The sequence below is a fragment of the Heterodontus francisci genome, chromosome 15 (assembly GCF_036365525.1).
Source record: "Heterodontus francisci isolate sHetFra1 chromosome 15, sHetFra1.hap1, whole genome shotgun sequence".
Lineage (NCBI taxonomy): Eukaryota > Metazoa > Chordata > Chondrichthyes > Heterodontiformes > Heterodontidae > Heterodontus > Heterodontus francisci.
The window spans coordinates 23354905-23378210 of record NC_090385.1 but is presented as its reverse complement, the minus strand read 5'-3'; the positions used below and the strand labels follow the sequence as shown (position 1 = coordinate 23378210).

The following is a 23306-nucleotide window of genomic DNA, read 5'->3' as shown; positions in this document are numbered from 1 at the left end:
TGCCCATGCGTGCAGGCTTGGGACCCGCATATGGTCCCTTCTGAGAAAATCCTGGCCTACATCTCGAGGAAGTGGACTCTGGATTGCTTCAGTCATTCATCAACAGGGTGCAATCCAGATCTGCTAGGCCATGGGAAAGATAGGTACATGAAAGTGGGAGTAAATATAAATTATATACATATAGCTGAGTGTCTAAAAAACCCATTTTTGTAAGTTAATAAAATAATAGTTAAAAGACACATGTATCTTTACGTCAGTATTTCCTTTATTTCAGATTTGTTTTTTTTTGTTTTTTTGTTTTAAAAAGACGTTTGGAACTGTCCTGGATAATATACAAGAAAGAACACTTTTGGAGAGAGAGACACATCTTTGCTAAAGTAAAATATATGAACCTTTGGTAACCTTTTTGTGTTTGCTCTATGGTGGGAGGAAGGCAGAAAACTAGGACAGAGTGGGATCTGGTTTGATTGCAAATGGTTTATAAACACATTTCAATCTCTCTTCACAGGCACTTCTTATGGCTAATCATTTTACATAGTTTTAGACAATACAAAAAAAAATATATTTAACATTTAAAGGCCCCTTAGGAAAGTTGTAATTATGTAGCACAGTGTATATTTTTGCATATTAAAAACCCCTGATCAGAACTACAAATACAACTTTTTACAATTTCCAAAAAAAACTTTTAATAATTGAAAACTGCAGCTTAATTTGTTTTAAAGGGAGGACAAGGGGATGGGAGAAGCGAATATTTTCAAATTGCCTGTAAAAAGCAACAAAAAAAAAATCAGTAGTTCGGTAGTAAAGTGGGAAATCCCGTAAAGTGAATCCAATAGTATAAAATACTGCAATTCTTTTCCACAATTTTGCCACTTTTAACAAAAATAGGTAAAAATGCTAATTGAGCCAGTAATATGTGAAGCACAAATTGATGTTATTGGTGATAATTATGACGCTGAGATTCTTCAAGTGATAAAAAGCCTGGATACATCATATACACATTTTTCAGTACTTACAAAAAAACCAAGGAAATAACAATTTGATTATTAATTATTAATATTTAAGAACCTGGATGCAGTAGTTGGTTAGTAGCACCATGAGAAAAAATTGCTTCAAAAACAAACAAAAATAAAATGATGTAAGCAGTCTTGTTGTTGTAATGTTTTCAGTGCATTACTCTTAAATTGACAGAAAGTGCCATTTGGGGGTCACCGCTTCCCACCAGTGAAACAGAAGAACGGGAGGCACCACTGTTTCTCGTTCCACAATGCTGCAGTTTCTCGCTTGTTCCTTTCCAAAATGCACTGATTACTCTTTACATGAGGTACGTACAAACAAATATTATGTATGAACAGTTTTTTTTGTTTTGTTTTTGTGTTTGTTTTTGCTTCGCACAGTAGCACCATTGTAAATGGAAGACAAAGCGCCCTACAGTTTTTATTTATTGAGCTGGATTTCTTCTTCTCAGCCGATCTCAGTCGTTGTCTCAATGCCGGAAGCCAATGCATTACGTCCTTTTCATACACACTTGACAGCGGCTCACACGTGTTCGGAGTTCTCCGGCTTTCAGAGTCTCGGACTGTGGTTTACTGTTGTAAGGAAGGGATACATGAAAACATAAAACCCTGACTATCCAAGAACGAGAGAGATGTTTGCACAACAAAAAGTCTACCATTTTATATATCGCATTCCCAACCAACCCTTCTCTCCTGAAAGCATTGGCACACACTGGATGGAAGGTCCTGAAGTGTTGCAAGTTATTCAAATGCTGCCAGAGTGGAGCCAGATCGGAGCATCACCCAATATCCATGCATGCGTTTCCAGCAGGGATTATGAGGTAATGGTCAGAAATGACGGACCCTAGTTGATTTCCCTAGCTCAGAAACACTGTGAGACCAGTTGTAGCGATCGTTACTACTAATGCAGTACAGTTCCAGATCTTTATTTCTCAATACCACACACACTGCATATGGATAATCAGGGGAGCCCATTTTAAATTGGTGGTGGTCACCCTCACTAGATTCATCCCTTTTACAATGGCTGAATGATGCAGAATTCTTCACAATTACTTTCCACCCGTCAGAACCGTGGGAAGTGGCATCTGGATATTTTGACTGATAATAATTGAGCCAAGGCAGACCCAGTGGTTCTGCCTGGGCCACTCAGCTCCAGACCTCATTGCAGCCTTGATCCAAACATGGACAATAGAGCTGAATTTCAGAAGTGAGGAATCACTGCCCTTGACATCAAAGCAGCATTTGACTGAGTGTGGCTTTGAGAATCCCTAGCAAAATTGAAGCCAGTGGGAATCGGGGAAAATGCTCCAGCAGTTGGAATCAAACCTAGCACAAAGGAAGATGGCTGTGTTTGTTGGAGGCCAATCATCTCAGTTCCAGGACATCACGGCAGGAGTTCCTCAGGGTAGTGTCCTAGGCCCAACCATCTTCAGCTGCTTCATCAATGATCTTCCCTGCATCATAAAGTCAGAACTGGGGATGTTTGCTGATGATTGCACAGTGATCAATACTACTTACAACTCCTCAGATACTGAAGCAGTCCATGCTTGCATGCAGCAAGTCCTGGACAACATTCAGGCTTGGGCTGATAAGTAACATTCGCACCACACAAGGGCCAGGCAATGACTATCTTCAAAATTAGAGAATCTAACCATCTCCTTTTGACATTCAACGGCATTACTATCGCTGAATACCCAACCATCAACTACCTGGGGTTACCCCAGAAACTTAACTGGACCAGCCATATAAATACTGTAGCTACAACAGCAGGTCAGAGGCTAGGAATTCTATGGCAAGTAACTCACCTCCAGTCTCCTCAATGCCTGTTCAACATCTACAAGGCACAACAGACATGTGATGGAATACTCTCCACTTGCCTGGATGAGTGCAGCTCCAACAACACCTAAGAAACTTGACACCATCCAGAATAAAGCAGCCCGCTTGATTGGCACCCCATCAACCAGCTTAAACATTCACTCCCTCCACTACTGGCGCACAGTGGCAGCAGTATGCCCACAAGATACACTGCAGCAACTTACCAAGCCTCCTTCAGCGGCACCTTCCAAACCTGTGACCTCTAGAAGGTCAAGGGCAGCAAGTTCCCCTCCAAATCACACATCATCCTAAATTGTAACTGTATCGCTGTTCCGTCACTGTCGCTGGGTCAAAATCCTGAAACTCCATTCCTAACCGCACTGTGACGCAGTGGCGTAGTGGTTAGCACTGCAGCCTCACAGCTCCAGGGACCCAGGTTCAATTCTGGGTACTGCTTGTGCGGAGTTTGCAAGCTCTCTCTGTGACCGTGTGGGTTTTCGCCGGGTACTCCGGTTTCCTCCCACAGCCAAAGACTTGCAGGTGATAGGTAAATTGGCTGTTGTAAATTGCCCCTAGTGTAGGTAGGTGGTAGGGAATATGGGATTACTGTAGGGTTACTATAAATGGGTGGTTGTTGGTCGGCACAGACTTGGTGGGCCGAAGGGCCTGTTTCAGTGCTGTATCTCTAAAATAAAAATTAAATAAAATAAAAGATCAGATGGACTGCAACGAAGAGAAGGCAGCTCACCACCACCTTCTCAAGGGCAATTACAGATGGGCAACAAATGTTGACCTTGCCAGCAATGCTCATGAAGGAATAGAAAAAACAATCCAGACATTGGAGGGTCAATTTCTCGGTCTGTGCATGGACAAGGCAGGCAGCCATATTGGAATTTTCACCAGCCTGATTAGAGGAGCAGTGTCCATGCAGGAACTGTTGGAGTCAGTTAAATTTTAATGAAAGCAGTGGGATCCCAGTGTCAAGACTATGTTACGACCAAGTGAGAATGGTGTAAGAGGTTTTTTACTGTCTTCATCTGGTCTTATTGTAACAGGGTTTAATTTTTAAGCACTGTGTTTTGAGCTCCCCCTCGGTGTATCCTTGTTCACCACTTTCCAATTATTAGGCAAAGAAATAAGCGTAAACAGGCTTTCTCAGGTTTAAAGAAGAAAAGTGAAATTTATTAAAACTTAAACTCTAATTCGGTTAACGCCTATGGATACACGCCGCGCACCACGCCAGCATGCATACGTGATATGCACATGCAAATGGAGACAGAAAAGAGCAGAAGAAAAATAAAGTAAAATGGTTTGAGGCAATCTCTGTGAGGGGTTTTTACTGTGCTTCGAGCTCGCTGTAGTCCTTGATTGTAGGTAATTCTTGCTTTTCGTTGGGGCCCAGTATTCTTCTGAAACCTTGTTTACTGTAGGAGACTTTTCTCTCTTGGGGTTCATGTGTCGTCAATGGGTCTTCAGTTCCGTGAGACAGACATGGGAGCACACAGGAGAGAGATCTTTTCAGTCCAGGAGCAAACAGCTTTCTAAGTTTCAAACTCTCTGTGGCAAGTTCAAATTCAAACAGCCAACTAGTCATGTTACTAAACAGGTCTGACCAGGTCTTCTGTGTATTGGAGAAGCAGGGGCTGGGTCCTTTATTCCAACACTGCCTGCTAATATGCAAAAAGTCTTTCCAGCGAGGGACCTGGCAATTCCTTTTGATAGGCCCTCTTTTCTTCCCAACAACATTTAAAAGTTTTTAATGTTCATGTGGCGAAATAATGTGTGCCTCATTCTTGGCAGGTGGGGGCCTGCATGACACCTCTACATCCAGGGGAATGAAATGCGATTTGGAAAAAAAACGGTGGATTTCATTACAAGGTTTGAGAGAAATAGAAGATAATGAAAGAAAAACCATGCATTTCTCTCATACATTTCCATTCATTCATCATTCTTAAAGCCTATTAAAATTGTCTTTTCTGGGTGCCAGTACTGCTTTAATTTCCCTTTTATATTCCGGTGAGTTAGTAGTGGTGGGTCTATCCTGAACTTCCTGAGTCATGCAAAAACTTTTGACTTCAGGGAATGGGTGGTTCCCTTTTCCTCTGTTGGGGAGGAGTCTTTGTTACTCTCCCTTTTGTTCTCTGGGACACTCCTACCTGCAGGTATATGTGCAGACATGACTGCACTCTCCTATGACACTTCGACGAGGTGAGGCAACACCCTCAAGCTTTCTGTGCCCCCTACAGGTCTCTCTTTGTCTCTGGAGGTTCCTGTAAATGCTGTTAGCAACTCTGCTTCTAGAGTCAGCATTTACATAAGAGGATGTGGGGTCTAATTTATCACATTTTGCGGGGTTGATTGACCCGGAGTGTAGGGGTTTTCATCCAGGATTCCTCCCGGACTTCCTTTAACCTGCCCTCTTGGTCACTTTTTTCCCTTCTCTTTTTAAACTTTTGCCAGCCGTGTGCCTGCAGGTCCCCTTTTGTTCTTGGAAGGGGTCCCTTACAGTTCACCACCCCTCTGCTGGAGGGTCCTCCTAACACCGGTACAGGATCTAGGCACGCAGGTTTCACTGTAAGGTGGGGTTTCCCCTCAACCGAGCACATGTGGCAACTACTGCAGTACTCGACCAAGTGTTTGTGGAGTTTTGGCCAGTCTGCGGGCTTGGTCTTTCATATACCGGCATGTACAGCCATTGTAGTCTCGTGGGCCCTTCTTAATATTTCTCCCCGGTACCTCTGTGGCACCACTAACTGGTGAACTACTATCCACTCCTTGCTCCCAGGTCTGTGAGGAGAACTCCATTTCCTCATCAGTACCTCATTCTTTAAATAGTAGCAATCAGGGACTCCCTCTGCTTCACTTTCAGACTGGGCTAACTCTCGCAATACGGGATCAGCTCGCTGAGCCTCTGCTAGAGAAAATCCATTTAATTCATTCCCTGGGTCTCCTAATTTTCCAAAGAAAGACTCGGACAGGCAGACCTCATGATCATTTGCCTGCAGTGCCAATGCAGTCTCCTCTGGGGAGCTGATTCGATCATGCCCTGACCCACTACACATTCAGGGACACTGCAGGGGACTGTCTCCTGCCACTACCCTGTCTCTCTGACCTCCTGGGGTCTTTCTTTCACTACTGGGGGGGGCGACCACCTTCACCCCCACCAGATCGTTACCTAGGAGCAGGTCAACCCCGTCCACGGGCAAACTAGGGACAATCCCTATGGTCACCGGTCCCAAAACTAGGTCACACTCCTGATGCACCCGGTGTACAGGTACAGGCATACACTGCCCTCCAATACCATTCACCACCATGTTGGTGTTCACTGTACTCTCTGGGGGGAAAGGTCAGGCCTTTTCCCAGTAAAAGGGACCTAGTGGCCCCTGTGTCCCTCAGAATCACTATGGGCTTGCTTGCCTCACTCGAGGGGTAAGGGGTTACTTTCCCTTCAAATACAAAACCCTGATAACCTTCAGGAATCCTATTAACCTTTCCTGCACTGGCCGCAGTAAGTTTCCTGGGTTGCACTCTTACTGCAGTTAAAGCCACAGCTTGCTCCGTGCTTTCCATCAGAGTTCTGTCTCCACTGAGCAGGTGTGCCCTGATTAACCCTACCGGATTTCCCTTTAGTTTCCGTCAGTCAGCTTTTAAATGCCCTGCCTTATTACAATGGAAGCACACAGGTCTCCAGGTCTCACTCTTGCTCACAGCACCTTCATTTTTGTCTGGAGGACAGCTCCCTGTGTCTCCTGCTTTCCTTTCTCTTCTAGGACTGCCTGGGCTTCTATCACCTTCCCATGCTTCGTCCTTTTCGGATTTGTGGGGGTGATTAGGAAAGTTTCTCTCCTGGGAAACCAAATTATAAATTAAAGCAAACTCATCAGCCAGAACGGCCGCTTGCCGGGCTCCCTGAACCCGCTGCTCCTCTACATGGTTCTTTGTTGAGAAAGGGAGAGAATTTTTAAATTCCTCTAATGAATTACTTCTCTGAGAGTCTCATAGCCGAGCCATATTTTAAGAGCCCTCTGGTCAAAAGCTAGATGCTTACTTCTTTCAAACTCCAGATAAGTTTGATTAGCTTGCTTTTTGAGGGCTCTAAACTTCTGGCAGTATGCTTCGAGTACTAATTCATATGCCCCGAGGACAGCACTTTTGGTCAGTTCATAAACTGTCATCTGGCAACAAGGAATAAACCAGTTAGTTAGCTTTGCAATAAAAGAGACCAGGTCTCAGTTGGCCATTTTAGCTGCCTTGCCAGTTTCTCAAAAGACACAAAAAACACTTCCACATCTTCCTCATTGAACTTTGGAATTAATTGAGTGAGTTTTAGCAATTTTGTACCCGGCCCTGAATTCTGCTCCTCCATACTGGCCATGATTTCACTGGGGTTACTCTGTCGCCCCCTAGTTAACCCTTCGCATTCCTTCTGGAATATTCTCTCTCTCTCTCTCGTTCCTTCTCCTGTCTTTCTCTCTCTCTCTCCTGCCTTTTATTTTCTTCACGTTCCTTCTGGAAGGCTCTCTTTCTCCCTCTCTCTTTCCTCAAATTCAAGTTTCCTCTGTTCCAACTGTATCTTGGCTACCACTACCCTGTTGGATAAAAGCAAAATACTGCAGATGCTGGAAATCTGAAATAAAAACAAGAAATGCTGGAAATACTCAGCAGGTCTGGCAGCATCTGTGGAGAGAGAAGCAGAATTAATGTTTTAGGTCAGTGACCCTTCTTCAGAACTGACAAATATTTGAAATGTAAAAGATTTTAAGCAAGTAAAGCGGCGGGGTGAGGGGGGGCGGGGGGTGGGTGGTGGTGCAAGAGATAACAAAATAGGTGTTGATAGGACGTCACAGAGAATAACTGACCAGAAGGCCATGGAACAAAGGCAAACAGCTTGTGGTGCTTTGTGCTTTACAGTCTATTCACAACCTCTCTGTACTAACACTTTGTCTTTCAGCACACCATTAACATACCGTTTGCCTTGTCCCAGACACTGCCATCACCATCCCGGCAGGACAGACCCATCAGAGGTGGCTGCACAGTGGTATACAGTAGGGAGGGAGTTGCCCTGGGAGTCCTCAACATTGACTCTGGACCCCATGAAGTCTCATGGCATCAGGTCAAACATGGACAGGAAACCTCCTGCTGATTACCACCTACTGCCCTCCCTCAGCTGATGAGTCAGTACTCCTCCATGTTGAACAGCACTTGGAGGAAGCACTGAGGGTGGCAAGGGCACAGAATGTACTCTGGGTGGGGGTCTTCAATGTCCATCACCAAGAGTGGCTCGGTAGCACCACTAGTGACCGAGCTGCCAGAGTCCTAAAGGACATATCTGCTAGACGGGGTATGCGGCAGGTGGTGACAGAACCAACAAGAGGGGAAAACATACTTGACCTCGTCCTCACCAATCTGCCTGCCGCAGATGCATCTGTCCATGACAGTATTGGTAGGAGTGACCAACGCACAGTCGTTGTGGAGATAAAGTCCCGCCTTCACATTGAGGATACCCTCCTTTGTGTTGTGTTGCACTACCACCGTGCTAAATGGGATAGATTTCGAACAGATCTAGCAATGCAAAACTGGGCATCCAAGAGGCGCTGTGGGCCATCAGCAGCAGCAGAATTGTACTCAATCACAATCTGTAACATCATGGCCCGGCATATTCCCCACTCTACCATTACCGTCAAGCCAGGAGACCAACCCGGGTTCAATGAAGAGTGCAGGAGGGCATGCCAGGAGCAGCACCAGGCATACCTCAAAATGAGGTGTCAACCAGGTGAAGCTACAACACAGGACTATCTGCGTGCCAAACTGCATAAGCAGCAGGCGATAGACAGAGCTAAGCGATCTCATAACTAACGGAACAGATCTACGCTCTGCAGTCCTGCCACATCCAGCTGTGAATGGTGGTGGACAATTAAACAACTAACTGGAGGAGGTGGCTCCACAAATATCCCTATCCTCAATAATGGGGGAGCCCAGCACATCAGTGCAAAAGATAAGGCTGAAGCATTTGCAACAATTTTCTGCCAGAAGTGCCGAGTTGATGATCCATCTCGGCCTCCTCCTGAAGTCTCCAGCATCACAAATGCCAGACTTCAGCCAATTGGATTCACTCTGCGTGATATCAAGAAACGATTGAAGGCACTGGATACTGCAAAGGCTATGGGCCCTGACAATATTCCGGCAATAGTACTGAAGACCTGTGCTCCAGAACTTGCCGCGCCCCTAGCCAAGCTGTTCCAGTATAGCTACAACACTGGCATCTACCCTGCAATGTGGAAAATTGCCCAGGTATGTCCTGTACTCAAAAAGCAGGACAAGTCCAACCCGGCCAATTACCACCCCATCAGTCTACTCTCAATCATCAGTAAAGTGACGGAAGGTGTCATCAACAGTGCCATCAAACGGCACTTGCGTAGCAATAACCTGCTCAGTGATGCTCAGTTTGGGTTCCACCAGGGCCACTCAGCTCCTGACCTCATTACAGGCTTGGTTCAAACATGGACAAAACAGCTGAACTCAAGAGGTGAGGTGAGAGTGACTGCCCTTGACATCAAGGCAGCATTTGACTGAGTATGGCACCAAGGAGCCGTAGCAAAACTGAGGTCAATGGGAATCAGGGGTAAAACCCTCCACTGGTTGGAGTCATACCTCGCGCAAAAGAAGATGGTTGTGGTTGTTGGAGGTCAATCATCTGAGCTCCAGGACGTCACTGCAGGAGTTCCTCAGGGTAGTGTCCTAGTCCCAACTATCTTCAGCTGCTTCATCAATGACCTTCCTTCAATCATAAGGTCAGAAGTGGGGATGTTCGCTGATGATTGCACAATGTTCAGCACCATTCGTGACTCCTCAGATACTGAAGCAGTCCGTGTAGAAATGCAGTAAGACCTGGACAATATCCAGGCTTGGGCTGATAAGTGGCAAATAACATTCATGCCACATAAGTGCCAGGCAATGACCATCTCCAACAAGAGAGAATCTAACTATCTCCCCTTGAAATTCAATGGCATTACCATCGCTGAATCCCCCACTATCAACATCCTAGGGGCTACCATTGACCTGAAACTGAACTGGAGTAGCCATATAAATACCGTGGCTGCAAGAGCAGGTCAGAGGCTAGGGATCCTGCGGCGAGTAACTCACCTCCTGACTCCCAAAAGCCTGTCCACCATCTACAAGGCACAAGTCAGGAGTGTGAGGGAATACTCTCCACTTGCCTGGATGGGTGCATTTCCAACAACACTCAAGAAGCCCGACACCATCCATGACAAAGCAGCCCGCTTGATTGGCACCCCATCTACAAACATTCACTCCCTCCACCACCAACGCACAGTGGAAGCAGTGTGTACCATCTACAAGATGCACTGCAGCAGTGCACCAGGGCTTCTTAGACAGCACCTTCAAACCCGCGACCTCTACCAACTAGAAAGACAAGGGCAGCAAATGCATGGGAACACCACCACCTGCAAGTTCCCCTCCAAGTCACATACCATCCTGACTTGGAACTATATCGCCGTTCCTTCACAGTCGCTGGGTCAAAATCCTGGAACTTCCTTCCTAACAGCACTGTGGGTACCCCACATGGACTGCAGCGGTTCAAGAAGGCAGCTCACCACCACCTTCTCAAGGGCAATTAGGGATGGGCAATAAATGCTGGCCTGGCCAGCGATGCCCACATCCCATGAATGCATTAAAAAAAATATTTCTAATATTTGTCAGAAGGGTCACTGACCTGAAATATTAACTCTGCTTCTCTCTCCACAGATGCTGCCACACCTGCTGAATATTTCCAGCATTTCTTGTTTTACTATCCTGTCAGAGTCTGCCTCTAAGCCTGTTTCTGCCTCTTCAGTTTCAGGGGAAAAATGGTTGGCCACTAGCCTTAGGAGTTCAGACTTTCTAGCCTTGCCACATAAAGTGATCACACACTGCTCAGCCATTTTCCTCAACTCCTCCATAGACAATGCTTTTAACTTATTCCAAGTTACTTCACCCTGGCTTGGAGAGCTACTAGTTTCAGTTGCAGACATGTTAGTATTCAATCACATACAACCACAAGAAAACCTCTATTAATCTTGCTCTTTTTTGATTGGGAATAATTTGGCTTCCTACATCCAATTTCTCTCATTTGTCTGTGGGTAAAATTCCAGACGCTAGCGCCCAATTTTCTGTTACGACCAGGTGAGAAAGGTGTCTGGAGGTCTTTTACTGTCTTCATCTGGTCTTATTGTAACAGGGTTTAATTTTTAAACATACTGTGTTTTGAGTTCCCCCTTGGTGAATCCTTGTTCACCACTTTCCAATTATAAGGCAAAGAAATGAGCGTAAACAGGCTTTCTCAGGTTTAAAGAAGAAAAGTGAAATTTATTAAAACTTAAACTCCAATTCAGTTAACGCCTACGGATGCACGCCGTGCCCCATGCTTGCATGCATATCCGATACGCACATGCAAATAGAGACAGAAAAGAGCATAAGAAAAATAAAGTAAAAAGGTTTGAGGCAATCTCTAAAGAGGGGTTTTTATTGTGCTTCGAGCTCGCTGTTGTCCTTGATTGTAGGTAATTCTTGCTTTTCGTTGGGACCCAATATTCTTCTTAAACCCTGTTCACTGTAGAAGACCTTTCTCTCTTGGGGCTCATGTGTCGTCACTGGGTCTTCAGTTCCGTGAGAAAGACATGGCAGCAGACAGGAGAGAGATCTTTTCAGTCCAGGAGCAAACAGCTTTCTGAGTTTCAAACACTCTGTAGCAAGTTCAAATTCAAACAGCCAACTAGTCATGTTACTAAACAGGTCTGATCAGGTCTTCTGTGTATTGGAGATGCAGGGACTGGGTCCTTTGTTCCAACACTGCCTGCTAATATGCAAAAAAGGTCTTTCTAGCGAGGGGCCTGGCAATTCCTTGTGATAGGCCCTCTTTTCTTCCCAGCAACATTTTAAAGTTTTTAATGTTCATATAGCGAAATAATGTGTGCCTCATTCTTGGCAATTGGGGGCCTGTATGACAACTACTTGCGACGGGGAGTTGGTGGAAAATCCAATACGGCTTCAAAATTTAAAGTCTTGCAGTCAAATAGTAGGCCAACATTTGCTCACATATAAAGAATGACCACTTGGGTGAGGTACCGCCTGATGAGGGGGAAACATGATTCGGCAAAATTTGACAGCTTCATTTATGAAAAATTAACTTGTATGCAGGAGAAGTTATTTGTTTAGTCATTGTATCATTGGCTAAAACCAAATAATAGGGTATTTGCACTCAAAGGTGCACACAATTCATTCCGACAATTTTAGTTATTCCTCACCTGAACATCTCTGCCATTTCAACTGTGGCTAGCCAGAAGCTGTATGAGTTGGCATAATAGTTGCAAGTTCCCCGGCCATGGCATTCAATGAATGGTGCAGATCGGAATTCCTCCAGGCAGGAACCAGGAGAAGCCAAGGCTTGACCGGATCCTTCAGCACCAGCACTAGTGTGCTGTGAAAAACAACAAAATCAAACAGTGTTACAAAAGTGCCTCTGTGTTTTGTTAAATATATTTTTGAGGATTCATTTTTGAAAGATTGAAGAAATGTTAAACTTTGGGGTTTTCAAAGGGGGTCATGTAAAGGCCACTTGACTTTGAAAAACGGTCCCTGGAAATGTTTTTCAAAAGGGGCATTGAGAGGTCTTGTGAAGAAAAAAAGCCTTTCTGGGAAACCACCTGACTTGCAGCAACAACAAGGCGTTCTGGGAAACCACCTGACTTCCAGCCCAATAGACAACAGAGAACTTTGGACACCCGGAGGAGCTGTTTACAAAGAAGTGCCAGGTCCAGATTGAAGGAGGTCAAAAGGTTGATGTCCTGTTGTCGGTTTCACTTTTGAAATGTTTTGAATTGGGGTTGAACTGTATTAAAAGGGAGAGAACTTCCAAGGAGAGAAGAGAATTCCCAAGGAAGGAGTGAAGACCACAACCCAGCTCAGCTTTCCAACACCTCTCTAAAAGACCCTGAGAAGTCCACTGTGTCAACTCATCTCGTTTCCTGTCTTTGAAGAAAAACCAGGTAAATTAATTGCCAACACCACCTGTAAAGAACTGTTCTAAAAGATCCCAGTGACCCATCTACGTGTACTAGGAGCTCAGACTACATGCCAGTTTTGGAACACAATATATCGCGTCTGCTGTTTCTTGAAGAATGAGCAAGTATGCAGTCCAAGTGGTTTTTTTGTCTGTAATAGAGCTCTAAAAACAAAGATCCCTTTATTTTTCTGGTTAATCGGTGTATGTGTATGTGTAAGTGTGAGGGGCTAAGGTAAAAAGGGAACTTTCATATTTCAATCTGTTTTTATGCTTTACTTCATTACTGGTTAAGACTTGTTTTATAATAAACTGATCGCTTTGTTGTTTATTCAAACAACTTAGGTGGTGTGTTTTTATCTGGGATAAAAATAGAGTGTAAGATTGACTCTATCAGTAAGTGGGAAAAAATTTAAATATATGTTGTGACCCATGGAGAAGTGGAACTAAACAATGCACTCCTCCCACCTCGGTCATAACAACAGAAGTATTGACTTTTGACATTTCAACACATTCAATGCACAGATGTCTCATTGTCAATGGTGCTGATCTTTGAATGATACTTAATGTGTATGTAGAAAGCTTAACGCCATGGCGGGAGCACCAGCACAGGAATTGTACCTGTTTAAATTAAGCATAGCATCATCATATTTATAGGGCATGCAGGGATGGAAAATAAGCCCACACAACTGCAATCATGTAGGTCGTATGTCCCATAGGGATTTAGAGATATTTGGAAGAAGGTTGCAAACCATTTCAGGCAACATACAATGCAGGACCTGGCTGCAGAAATTCAGCAGCCTCACCAGGTGTACTAAGTTAGACAATACCACTCACATCTCTTACTGTTGAATTTCTTCACAACATGAACCATATTTTGTCACCTCAACTGAAACTTTTGTCTCACATTGCATGGAAGGTGACCTCATGTACTGCCAAACAGGCTACATCCTAATACTTGCCTCTCTTCTCTTTCTCTGGGTCTGCCAAATGCCTTGGAGTCCAGAGAGAGGAAGATGCAACATTGCTCTTTCTTACTGTTGTGGAGCAGGTATTGTTGTAGTGTGGAGGCTGCATATTCACAGGGACTATTTCACAAGACTGGTAATGGCAAATGAGTTAGCGCAGGGTTCCGGGCGTCTCATGTGGCTCAATAACTGACTTTGATTGATCAAACCCATTTTGATGGTAATTAAATGGCTGGTTTAGTTTTTTTTAACTTTTATTAACATTGCACTTCTGAGAAAATATCATTCAATTAGCTAGATTTTTGTAAACACCTTTAAAATATTGTTGAAATGTGTCTCTGTCCTGTCTTTCATTATTATTGGCATTTGAGTAACAGTACAGCAGCTCTTAAGATATTGGCTGGAATTTTACTGCCCACCAACGAGTGGGCTAATGGCAGGGCTGGGGAGGCAAAATTGAGTGGGAGGCAGGGCGTGGGGCCGTTCCCAAAGCCTTCCCACCCCCGCTGCAATTTTACACAGGGCAGCGGGGGCAAGAAACGGTCTGGCTGCCCCAGGCCAATCAGTCCCTTAAGTTGCCAATTAACAACTAGTTAAGGGCCTCCTCTCACCATCGCGGGTATTTTATCTGCGTCAGTTGAACGGCAAAGACCCCAAGAACACCGCCAGGTAAAACCTGGCAGCCTTCTTGCAGGCTGGGGGGGATCCCTCCAGATCGGGCACCCTGTTCCCCACGGAGGGCTGCTCCTGAAGCCCCAACTGTCCCTACCGCACAACACTCCCCCCGAACTGACCTCCTTGCTTCACCGGGGCCCAGCTGATTGTCCACAGCGAGGCCCGGGGCTGTCTTTCACCTTGCTTGTGATGGCTGGGTGTAGTCCCAGCAGTGGACCCCACTCCCAGTGGCACTGTGAGGACTAAGAGCTGCTGATTGGTTGGCAGCTCCATTAGGCGGGACTTCCTGCCTCAAGGAGGTAGACCTCCTGCCCATGCCAATTAAGGGCTTGGGGAGCGAAACGTCCCGTGTGGCTCCCCAGTCCAACAGAGTCGGGCTCGCCCCTGTCTTTTCGGCTGGTGGGTGGGGCCTCCGGCCCAACGTAAAATTCCGGCCATTGTGTTCTTGATTAAATTTTTTAAATGGCTCTTCTTGTTGTTAAAGTTGCTGACCCCTGGGTTAGGGAGTCATTGTGTGAAGGACTCAATGTGCCAGATCTTGACAGTTGGCTCTTCAATTCCATTTGTATCTTGTCCCTTGTTGTTCTTCTTTTGCCTCCTTATCTCGAGAGACAATGGGTAAGCGCCTGGAGGTGGTCAGTGGTGTGTGGAGCAGCGCCTGGAGTGGCTATAAAGGCCAATTCTAGAGTGACAGACTCTTCAACAGGTGCTGCAGAAAAATTTGTTCGTCGGGGCTGTTACACAGTTGGCTCTCCCCTTGCGCTTTTGTCTTTTTTCCTGCCAACTGCTAAGTCTCTTTGACTCGCCACACTTTAGCCCCGCCTTTATGGCTGCCCGCCAACTCTGGTGAACGCTGGCAACCGACTCCCACGACTTGTGATCAATGTCACAGGACTTCATGTCGCGTTTGCAGACATCTTTAAAGCGGAGACATGGACGGCCGGTGGGTCTGATACCAGTGGCGAGCTCGCTGTACAATGTATCTTTGGGGATCCTGCCATCTTCCATGCGGCTCACATGGCCAAGCCATCTCAAGCGCCGCTGACTCAGTAGTGTGTATAAGCTGGGGATGTTGGCCACCTGGAGGACTTCTGTGTTGGAGATACGGTCCTGCCACCTGATGCCAAGTATTCTCCGGAGGCAGCGAAGATGGAATGAATTGAGACGTCGCTCTTGGCTGACATACGTTGTCCAGGCCTTGCTGCCATAGAGCAAGGCACTGAGGACACAGGCTTGATACACTCGGACTTTTGTGTTCCGTGTCAGTGCGCCATTTTCCCACACTCTCTTGGCCAGTCTGGACATAGCGGTGGAAGCCTTTCCCATGCGCTTGTTGATTTCTGCATCTAGAGACAGGTGACTGGTGATAGTTGAGCCTAGGTTGGTGAACTCTTGAACCACTTCCAGAGCGTGGTCGCCAATATTGATGGATGGAGCATTTCTGACGTCCTGCCCCATGATGTTCGTTTTCTTGAGGCTGATGGTTAGGCCAAATTCATTGCAGGCAGCCGCAAACCTGTCGATGAGACTCTGCAGGCATTCTTCAGTGTGAGATGTTAAAGCAGCATCGTCAGCAAAGAGGAGTTCCCTGATGAGGACTTTCCGTACTTTGGACTTGGCTCTTAGACGGGCAAGGTTGAACAACCTGCCCCCTGATCTTGTGTGGAGGAAAATTCCTTCTTCAGAGGACTTGAACGCATGTGAGAAGAAAATCCCAAAAAGTGTGGGTGCGAGAACACAGCCCTGTTTCACGCCACTCAGGATAGGAAAGGGGTCTGATGAGGAGACGCCATGTTGAATTGTGCCTTTCATATTGTCATGGAATGAGGTGATGATACTTAGTAGCTTTGGTGGACATCCAATCTTTTCTAGTAGTCTGAAGAGACCACGTCTGCTGACGAGGTCAAAGGCTTTGGTGAGATCAATGAAAGCAATGCAGAGGGGCATCTGTTGTTCGCGGCATTTCTCTTGTATCTGACGAAGGGAGAACAGCATGTCAACGGTCGATCTCTCTGCACAAAAGCCACACTGTGCCTCAGGGTAGACGTGCTCGGCCAGCTTCTGGAGCCTGTTTAGAGCGAATCGAGCAAAGACTTTCCCCACTATGCTGAGCAGGGAGATTCCACGGTAGTTGTTGCAGTCACCGCGGTCACCTTTGTTTTTATTTTTTTTTTTATATTGTTACTGGACTAGTAATCTAGAGGCCCAAGCTAATGCCCCAGGGACACGGGTTCAAATCCCACCATAGCAGCTCGTGGAATTTAAATTCAATTAATTAATAAAAATCAGGAAATGAAAGCAAGTCTCATTAATGGTGCCATGAAACTATCATCGATTGTTGTAAAAACCCATCTGGTTCACTAATGTCCTTACCTGGTCTGGCCTACATGTGACTCCAGACCCACAGCAATGTGGTTAACTCTAAACTGCCCTCTGAAATGGCCTAGCAAGCCGCTCAGTTCAAGGGCAAATAGGGATGGGCAACAAATGCTGGCCTTGCCAGCGATGCCCACATCCCATGAAAGAATAAAAAGGTTGAAGGCCCTGCTCCCCTGGCAGCTCCATGGTGGTCCATATTTCACATTCAGTACAACACGGTGATGCTTTGGCTCAGCTACACCAGAGGAAGACCCAGATCTACTGAAGTGTTAGAATTGTTATTTTACAGATTTCCATCATGTGCACAATCATAGCACGGGTGGAGGGTAAATGCTCACTCAGAAAGGTTGGGCCAAATGACCTGTGTTGTAACCTTTATGTGTTTCTAAGTATGGACCTCATAGTACCTACGCTGAGCAAATATATGTGGATGACACACAACTGCCATAAACAGACCAGCAGTGGAGCCCAATTATTCAACTTTGTACTTCTTTTCCAGGGTCAAATAATGGAGGAATGGAAAACAAGAGCAGAATAAAGGCATCACGGTGGGTTATGGCCTACTTGACCCTGAACACGCTAGCCACAGAGTGAATCGTGCCTCGCCACTTAAAGGCTTGTGGTAAGGGGTTGCAGGGAAGAATGTTCAATCAATGATGCCCTGGACTTTGAGGAATTCTACAAACTGAACAAATGTAAGTCTGCTGTTTGCAGGTGTTCATTCAAAAAGTGATAAAGGCATTTGCTCTTGCAGTCAAGGCTCAAGGTTTGTAAGGGCTGCAGATTGACTGATACTGCTGTTACCCCTATGGCAGTCTGAAAAAGGTCTGGAGCAAAGATGTTCATGGCTGCGGTGAACTTTACTGCAACAGACAGTGCTCTGCTTGCCCTGGAGGCTGGCTGCATTTACCAAACAGCTGGCGACTCAAGTTTGTCACTGCCTACCTGGAAAAGAATCGCTTCCTCCTACGTAGCTCTGCAGTCAAGTGCAGGAATGCAGGTGAGGCGTTTCATTTTATATTGGTGTAAGTTTGATGTTCTATTGAATTTTGTTGTATCTACCTTTCTACTTCTACAGAGCAACCCTACAGGAAACTCTACTGCAGTGCTATTCAGACACATAACAGTGACAGGGATTAGTGTGTGTTACTTCTGCATTATGCCTGTTTTGCAGCTGCTATTTGGGTGCTGAACCCAGGAAAATTGCTTCAATGGAAACTAGCCTAACCCTGACCATGAGAAAGGCGTTGGGAAAAAGTTCAATTATGTCCTTTTTCTGGTACACAGTGGTATAGGCCAGGCCTACATCAGGCACAGATTAAACGTGAACAGGAATCACCCTCCTTGCTGTTCTTTGTGCTTCCCGTTACCTCAGCAATCATGACCAGCTTCAAGGCTAGTCTGTCCTGCAATCCTAGTTAAAAGATGTGGTGAGCATCCTGGAAAAAGGGGGTAAAATGAGATGGGCAGACAAGAAAAGAAACAAAAAAAGGTCAAATCAAAGCATACCATCATGAAGGAATACCCGATCCACAGTGAGGCCCATCCCTCTGGACACACTGGGATCTGAACAGTCTGACTGTGAACCGCTATCACCAATGCTGGGGCCTCACACACAATGCACCTAAAATGAACAAGTAAACTCATGGTTAAAATTTGCATATGTTGTTTTTCTCTTTCGTGCTGTGCTTCCTCCTTTATGTAAGGCCATAAGACCAAATTGGCCAACACTGTTTATGAACAGATAGGCCATTGCTTCTAAATTGATGGACAGGTTTGTAAATTAGTTAATGAAGAAGCCTTTTCAGGCCTCTTCGGCTGTACAAGCAGGTTTTACTGAACAGGACATTAACAATGTCTAGTAGGATAGTCGGGGTCCTGTGTACATCATAGGGCCCTGGTTTGCTTAGAGTAATAAAGGTCTGCTTATTTTGGGATTTGCTAGATGGACTGCAGCGGTTTGTTTCTAATCCTTTACGTTCCCATATTCTGATGTGTTTTCAACATGTAAAAATTCTTTACCAGATCTTGGAAGCATTAGACTATTATTAAGTACATCTCAATATCGGAACTGGCCAAGGTAATTTATAACTGAGCTATACACAGCAGGGAGATTCAGTCAGCAGTTTGTGTTGCATTTGCTGATCTCAGGCCCCGGAGGGGATTTAAAATCAAGCCCCCACTATTATAGCCTCACACATGGAAAAATGGGCAAGGTATCTGAACTCATGGAACTATACTTCAGCATGAGCCAATCAATACCTTCAGCAGAGGAAAGGAAATAATTGGAGTAGGAAATAAAATACATAGCAAAGAGCAGTGCTGCTAAGTGGTACAGTAATGGGACTACAATTGGTTTCAATGCCATTGGGCTGGGGTTGGTAGGTTGGTGGTAGGGTGGGGGTGTAGAGACTGCCACAGTTCCCAGTGCGGACATGGGACAGAAGCCCGCACTGTATGGAAATCTGTCACTCATTGTAATTTTCCCTGGGGCCGCCAATTAATGGCCAGAGGGCCAGCTCACTGCCCAATTAAGGATAGCAGGTGGGCTCTCGAAGCTGGAGGGCCAATCAGAGGCCTTCCAGCTTGAAAGGAGCAGCAGGTTGCAATGGAAGGTAAGTAAGAGAGAGGGCACTTCAAAATGAAGATGCCCACGCTGCAATTTATTTAGATTTTAAATTTTAAAAATGGGTTTTGCAGCTGGCCACCACTGTTGGGGGGGTGGAGGGTGGTGGGGGAGCCCCTCCACAAGGTGGCCTCTGGCTGCTGCAGCAACCTAGCAGGCAGGGAGAGCCTCTAAGCCCACCTGGAGCGCTTGACCTCCACCCCCCAGACTGCTCTAGACACCTACACTGGCTCTCACTACCTGCGGGTACCTGGAGGCCAAGTGAAAATCCCAGTTGGCGTCCTCCAATTGGTGTTAAGTGGTCGTTAACAAATTGGATCGACTACCTGCTGTGTGTGGGTAGGTAGCCTGCCCCTCCCGTCCCTAATTCCGCCTCTGCAAAAATGGTGCAGGTGGGCGGGAGGGGGATGTGGTGGGATGGAGGTGGGAACTGGCACGTAGACCAGTGATGCTATTTTTACCGCCGCCAGTCTACGATCCCGGCCCCAGTGGGAATTTAAAATCAAGCCCCCACTGTCATAGCCTCACACATGGAAAAATGGGCAAGGTGTCTGAACTCATGGAACTATACTCATGAGCCAATCAATACCTTCAGCAGAGGAAAGGAAATAATTGGAGTAGGAAATAAAATACATAGCAAAGAGCAGTGCTGCTAAGTGGTACAGTTTACTGAAGCACCAAGGGTGTAATCCAGCACCCTACCAAGTTCCTGATCTCAACATTCTGTAGGAAGAGTCATCCAGGGCTGCTCATTTTAGAGCAGCATCAGTGGAGACTTTTGTCAATCCAGATCCTCAGCCCATCAATGCGGAATTGCACCAGGAGACTGATGGAACAGAAGGGGTGAAATATCTTTTAAAAAATAAGTCTTACATAAATTGTGGAGCATTATAATGGGTGTACAGAAGTATGCTATGTAGCATCTATGTCTTCCATGCCATGTACAAAATGGGTTGGATTTATAAATATGGTAAAGAGCACTATTCTTTTTATCTACAACAGGCACCTCAAAGCACCGGAGAAGTACCACCAGAGATGCCTCCGCAAGATCCTCCAAATCTGGTGGTAAGAAAGATGGTCCAACAGCAGAGTCCTCTACCAAGCCAATTTGCCCAGCATCGGGGCGCCAATCAGTCAACACCAGCTCCACTGGGCGGGACATGTCGTTCACATGCCTGACACCAGTCCTACTCAGAACTTGGTCGCGGCAGGAGACTCCCAGGAGGACAGTGGAAACTGTCCCTGGCTTGTGGATGTCCTAGGTGGAGAAAGCTCATTCGGGAAGGCATCGTACACCTCGAGGGACTTCGTCAGGAACATGCGGAGGCGAAGTCGAGGCATCGGAGGGAGCGCACAAACCTCTAAATTACTCATCTACCTGACCCTTCAAGGACCACCTGCCCCTCATATGGCAGAGTCTGCAGATCACACATTATCAGCCATCTCAGAACCCATCGAACCGGAGTGGAAGCAAGTCATCCTTGATCCCTAAGGACTGCCTAAGAAGATACCTGGTAGCTGTGACCAGCTTGAACCTTTGCAGACATAATGGCTTACCTGCTGATGAAGTGTCGGATGTTCTCCCCATTTACTGGGGCCATGCTCATTGGCATTGGCTGAGGTGTTGAGAGCCAGTAGGAATAGTCATTCCTTGAAGCAAAGTTACACACATTGTTGATGTTACAGAACATAAATGGCATTGTGCTGAAACGCCGCAGGCAGCTCCCAGCAGTTCCTGGAATATCACAGAGCAATAAGTCAATCATAGAATCATACAGCACAAAAAGAGGCCATTCAGCCCATTGTGCCTGTGCTGGCTCTTTGAAACAGCTAATTAGTCCCACTCCCCTGTTCTTTCCGCATAGCACAGCAAAACTTTCTTTTTCAAGTATTTATCCAATTCCTTTTGAAAGTTATTCTTGAATCTGCTTCCCTCACCCTTTCAGGCAGTGCATTCCAGATCATAAGCATTTGCTGCGTAAAAAAATGTTTGCTTAAATCTGTGTCCTCTGGTTACTGACCATGACAGGGTTTTAATGGACAAGTGAGCATTCAACTCAAGTACAAATATCCAGCTCACCAGTTAGCTTTGTTCGCTACATCAATGAAGGTTCCAAGTACCAGGATACTGTTCGTCACTCCTGCATTCTGACACTGGTAACAGAACCTTCACCATTGTGGTCTTTCTGCTTTCAAACCCCTACACATCACCCTACATCACTCCTCACCATCAAATATTTCCCCAAATGTTTACTTACTTGACCATATCTTGGCCATTCCTCTTAATGCTTCTTACTCCTGCTAGAATCTGACCCATACTTGTGAAGCTCTTTGTAACATTTTCCTATGTTAAATGGACTATATGGGCTGAAATTTATTCCTGTGGTGGGGGTCCCTGCGATGAGCCGGAAAGCGAGGAGCAATCCTGCCTTGGCTATTTGCGGGAACCATGGCCGTATTTTACTGGAGTCAGGCAATTAATTGGTTGCTGTCGGGGCTACCATCCCTCTAAAGGACGGCCGCCCACATGCAGGAGCCGCTAGCCAATCGGGGGGCTGGCAGCTTAGCCATCTCAATAGTGGCACTGGGAGAGGTGGCCACTGCTGGACTGCACCTGGAAGAAGAGGACGCCATGGAAGGACACTGCTCCCCCAACCAGGTAAGTGGGGTCTGGGGGGACAGTCAGGCAGGCTCCAGAGAGGGGGGTGGGGTCAGGGTTGATTAGGGCAAGTGGCACTGTTGCCGCAGATGTGGTCATTGCCACTGGGGAGCCCCTCCATGGGCCAAAGAGTGCCCGATTAGGAGGACGCCCCGCACCCCCCCCAACAATGTGCCAGCCTGGAGGCTGCCAGGGTTCTCCTAGCGGTCTCCCCACATGGTGGAGGGCACTCCCACAGATGGTAAAATGCTACTGGAAGGGGGAGGAGGCCCTTAATTGGCCACTTAGGTGGCTCAATTGGCCTCTGGCCAGGAGAGCCGTCCTCTGGCCAGGAGGGCCGTCCTCCACCTTCCCCGCCGCTGGCAAAATGGCATAGTGGCAGGAAGACGATGGGCACTTGATCTCCTGCCTTCCCTCCCCATTTAACGGGACCCACCCCCCACCCCGCATACCTCCCAACACATCTCCAGAGGGCTGATAAAATCTCGCCCTTTAAGTGTAATGTTGTTGCTGGATAGTCTCCTCGGATTCCATTAGATCGATTTAAATGCAAACGTATTTGGTGCAACGGCCTTTTCTTCATCCTATCTGTATATTTCTTTCTATACCAATGATAGATCTTGTAATGAGAACTGTGCAAATGTAACCTACAAGAATTAACAGAATGTGATAACATCTATTCATTGCAATATTCCTACACCATAATAATCAGAGATAAATTTTACCTAAATCTTGACCATGTGCTCTCTCATTCCCTTGAACGTATAGCAGAGAGAACCCATCATAGATCACATAAGTTCCAGCAGGACAAGATGGTACTTCCGTTGACTGACTGTGTCGGGTAATCAAGAATCCGTGAGCTACGGAAGCAGATCCAGGAGGCCCTGGCCTTCCAGGGACACCATCTGGACCAGGAGGGCCTGGAAAACCTCTGTCACCTGTTTAAAGAAGATATTCACATCAGTTATATTAGCCTGTGAGTTACTGAAACAACTTTAGTAAAGTGAAGGACAAGATCACTAAAAGGTACAGCCCTTTATGAAAATTTCTATAACACAGTGGGGATAACATTCAACTTTGACCAGAATGTAAAACAGGTGTTAGCGGTTCT

At 46.1% G+C, this 23306-nt stretch overlaps 1 protein-coding gene across 3 annotated transcripts in view; it reads right to left on the bottom strand.

Moving 5' to 3' along the window:
* Positions 1-245: 245 nt before the first annotated feature.
* col4a5 (collagen, type IV, alpha 5 (Alport syndrome)) overlaps positions 246-23306 on the bottom strand; it is a 289160-nt gene continuing 266099 nt past the window's right edge. For all 3 annotated transcript variants that reach the window (XM_068047230.1, XM_068047229.1, XM_068047228.1), the window contains 5 exons: positions 22921-23133; positions 21094-21271; positions 18420-18534; positions 12134-12306; positions 246-1589 (listed from right to left, as the gene is read on the bottom strand). In XM_068047230.1, coding sequence (XP_067903331.1) covers positions 1508-1589; positions 12134-12306; positions 18420-18534; positions 21094-21271; positions 22921-23133 — 761 coding nt within the window. In that variant the 3' untranslated portion in view covers positions 246-1507. The remainder of the gene's footprint in view (positions 1590-12133; positions 12307-18419; positions 18535-21093; positions 21272-22920; positions 23134-23306) is intronic.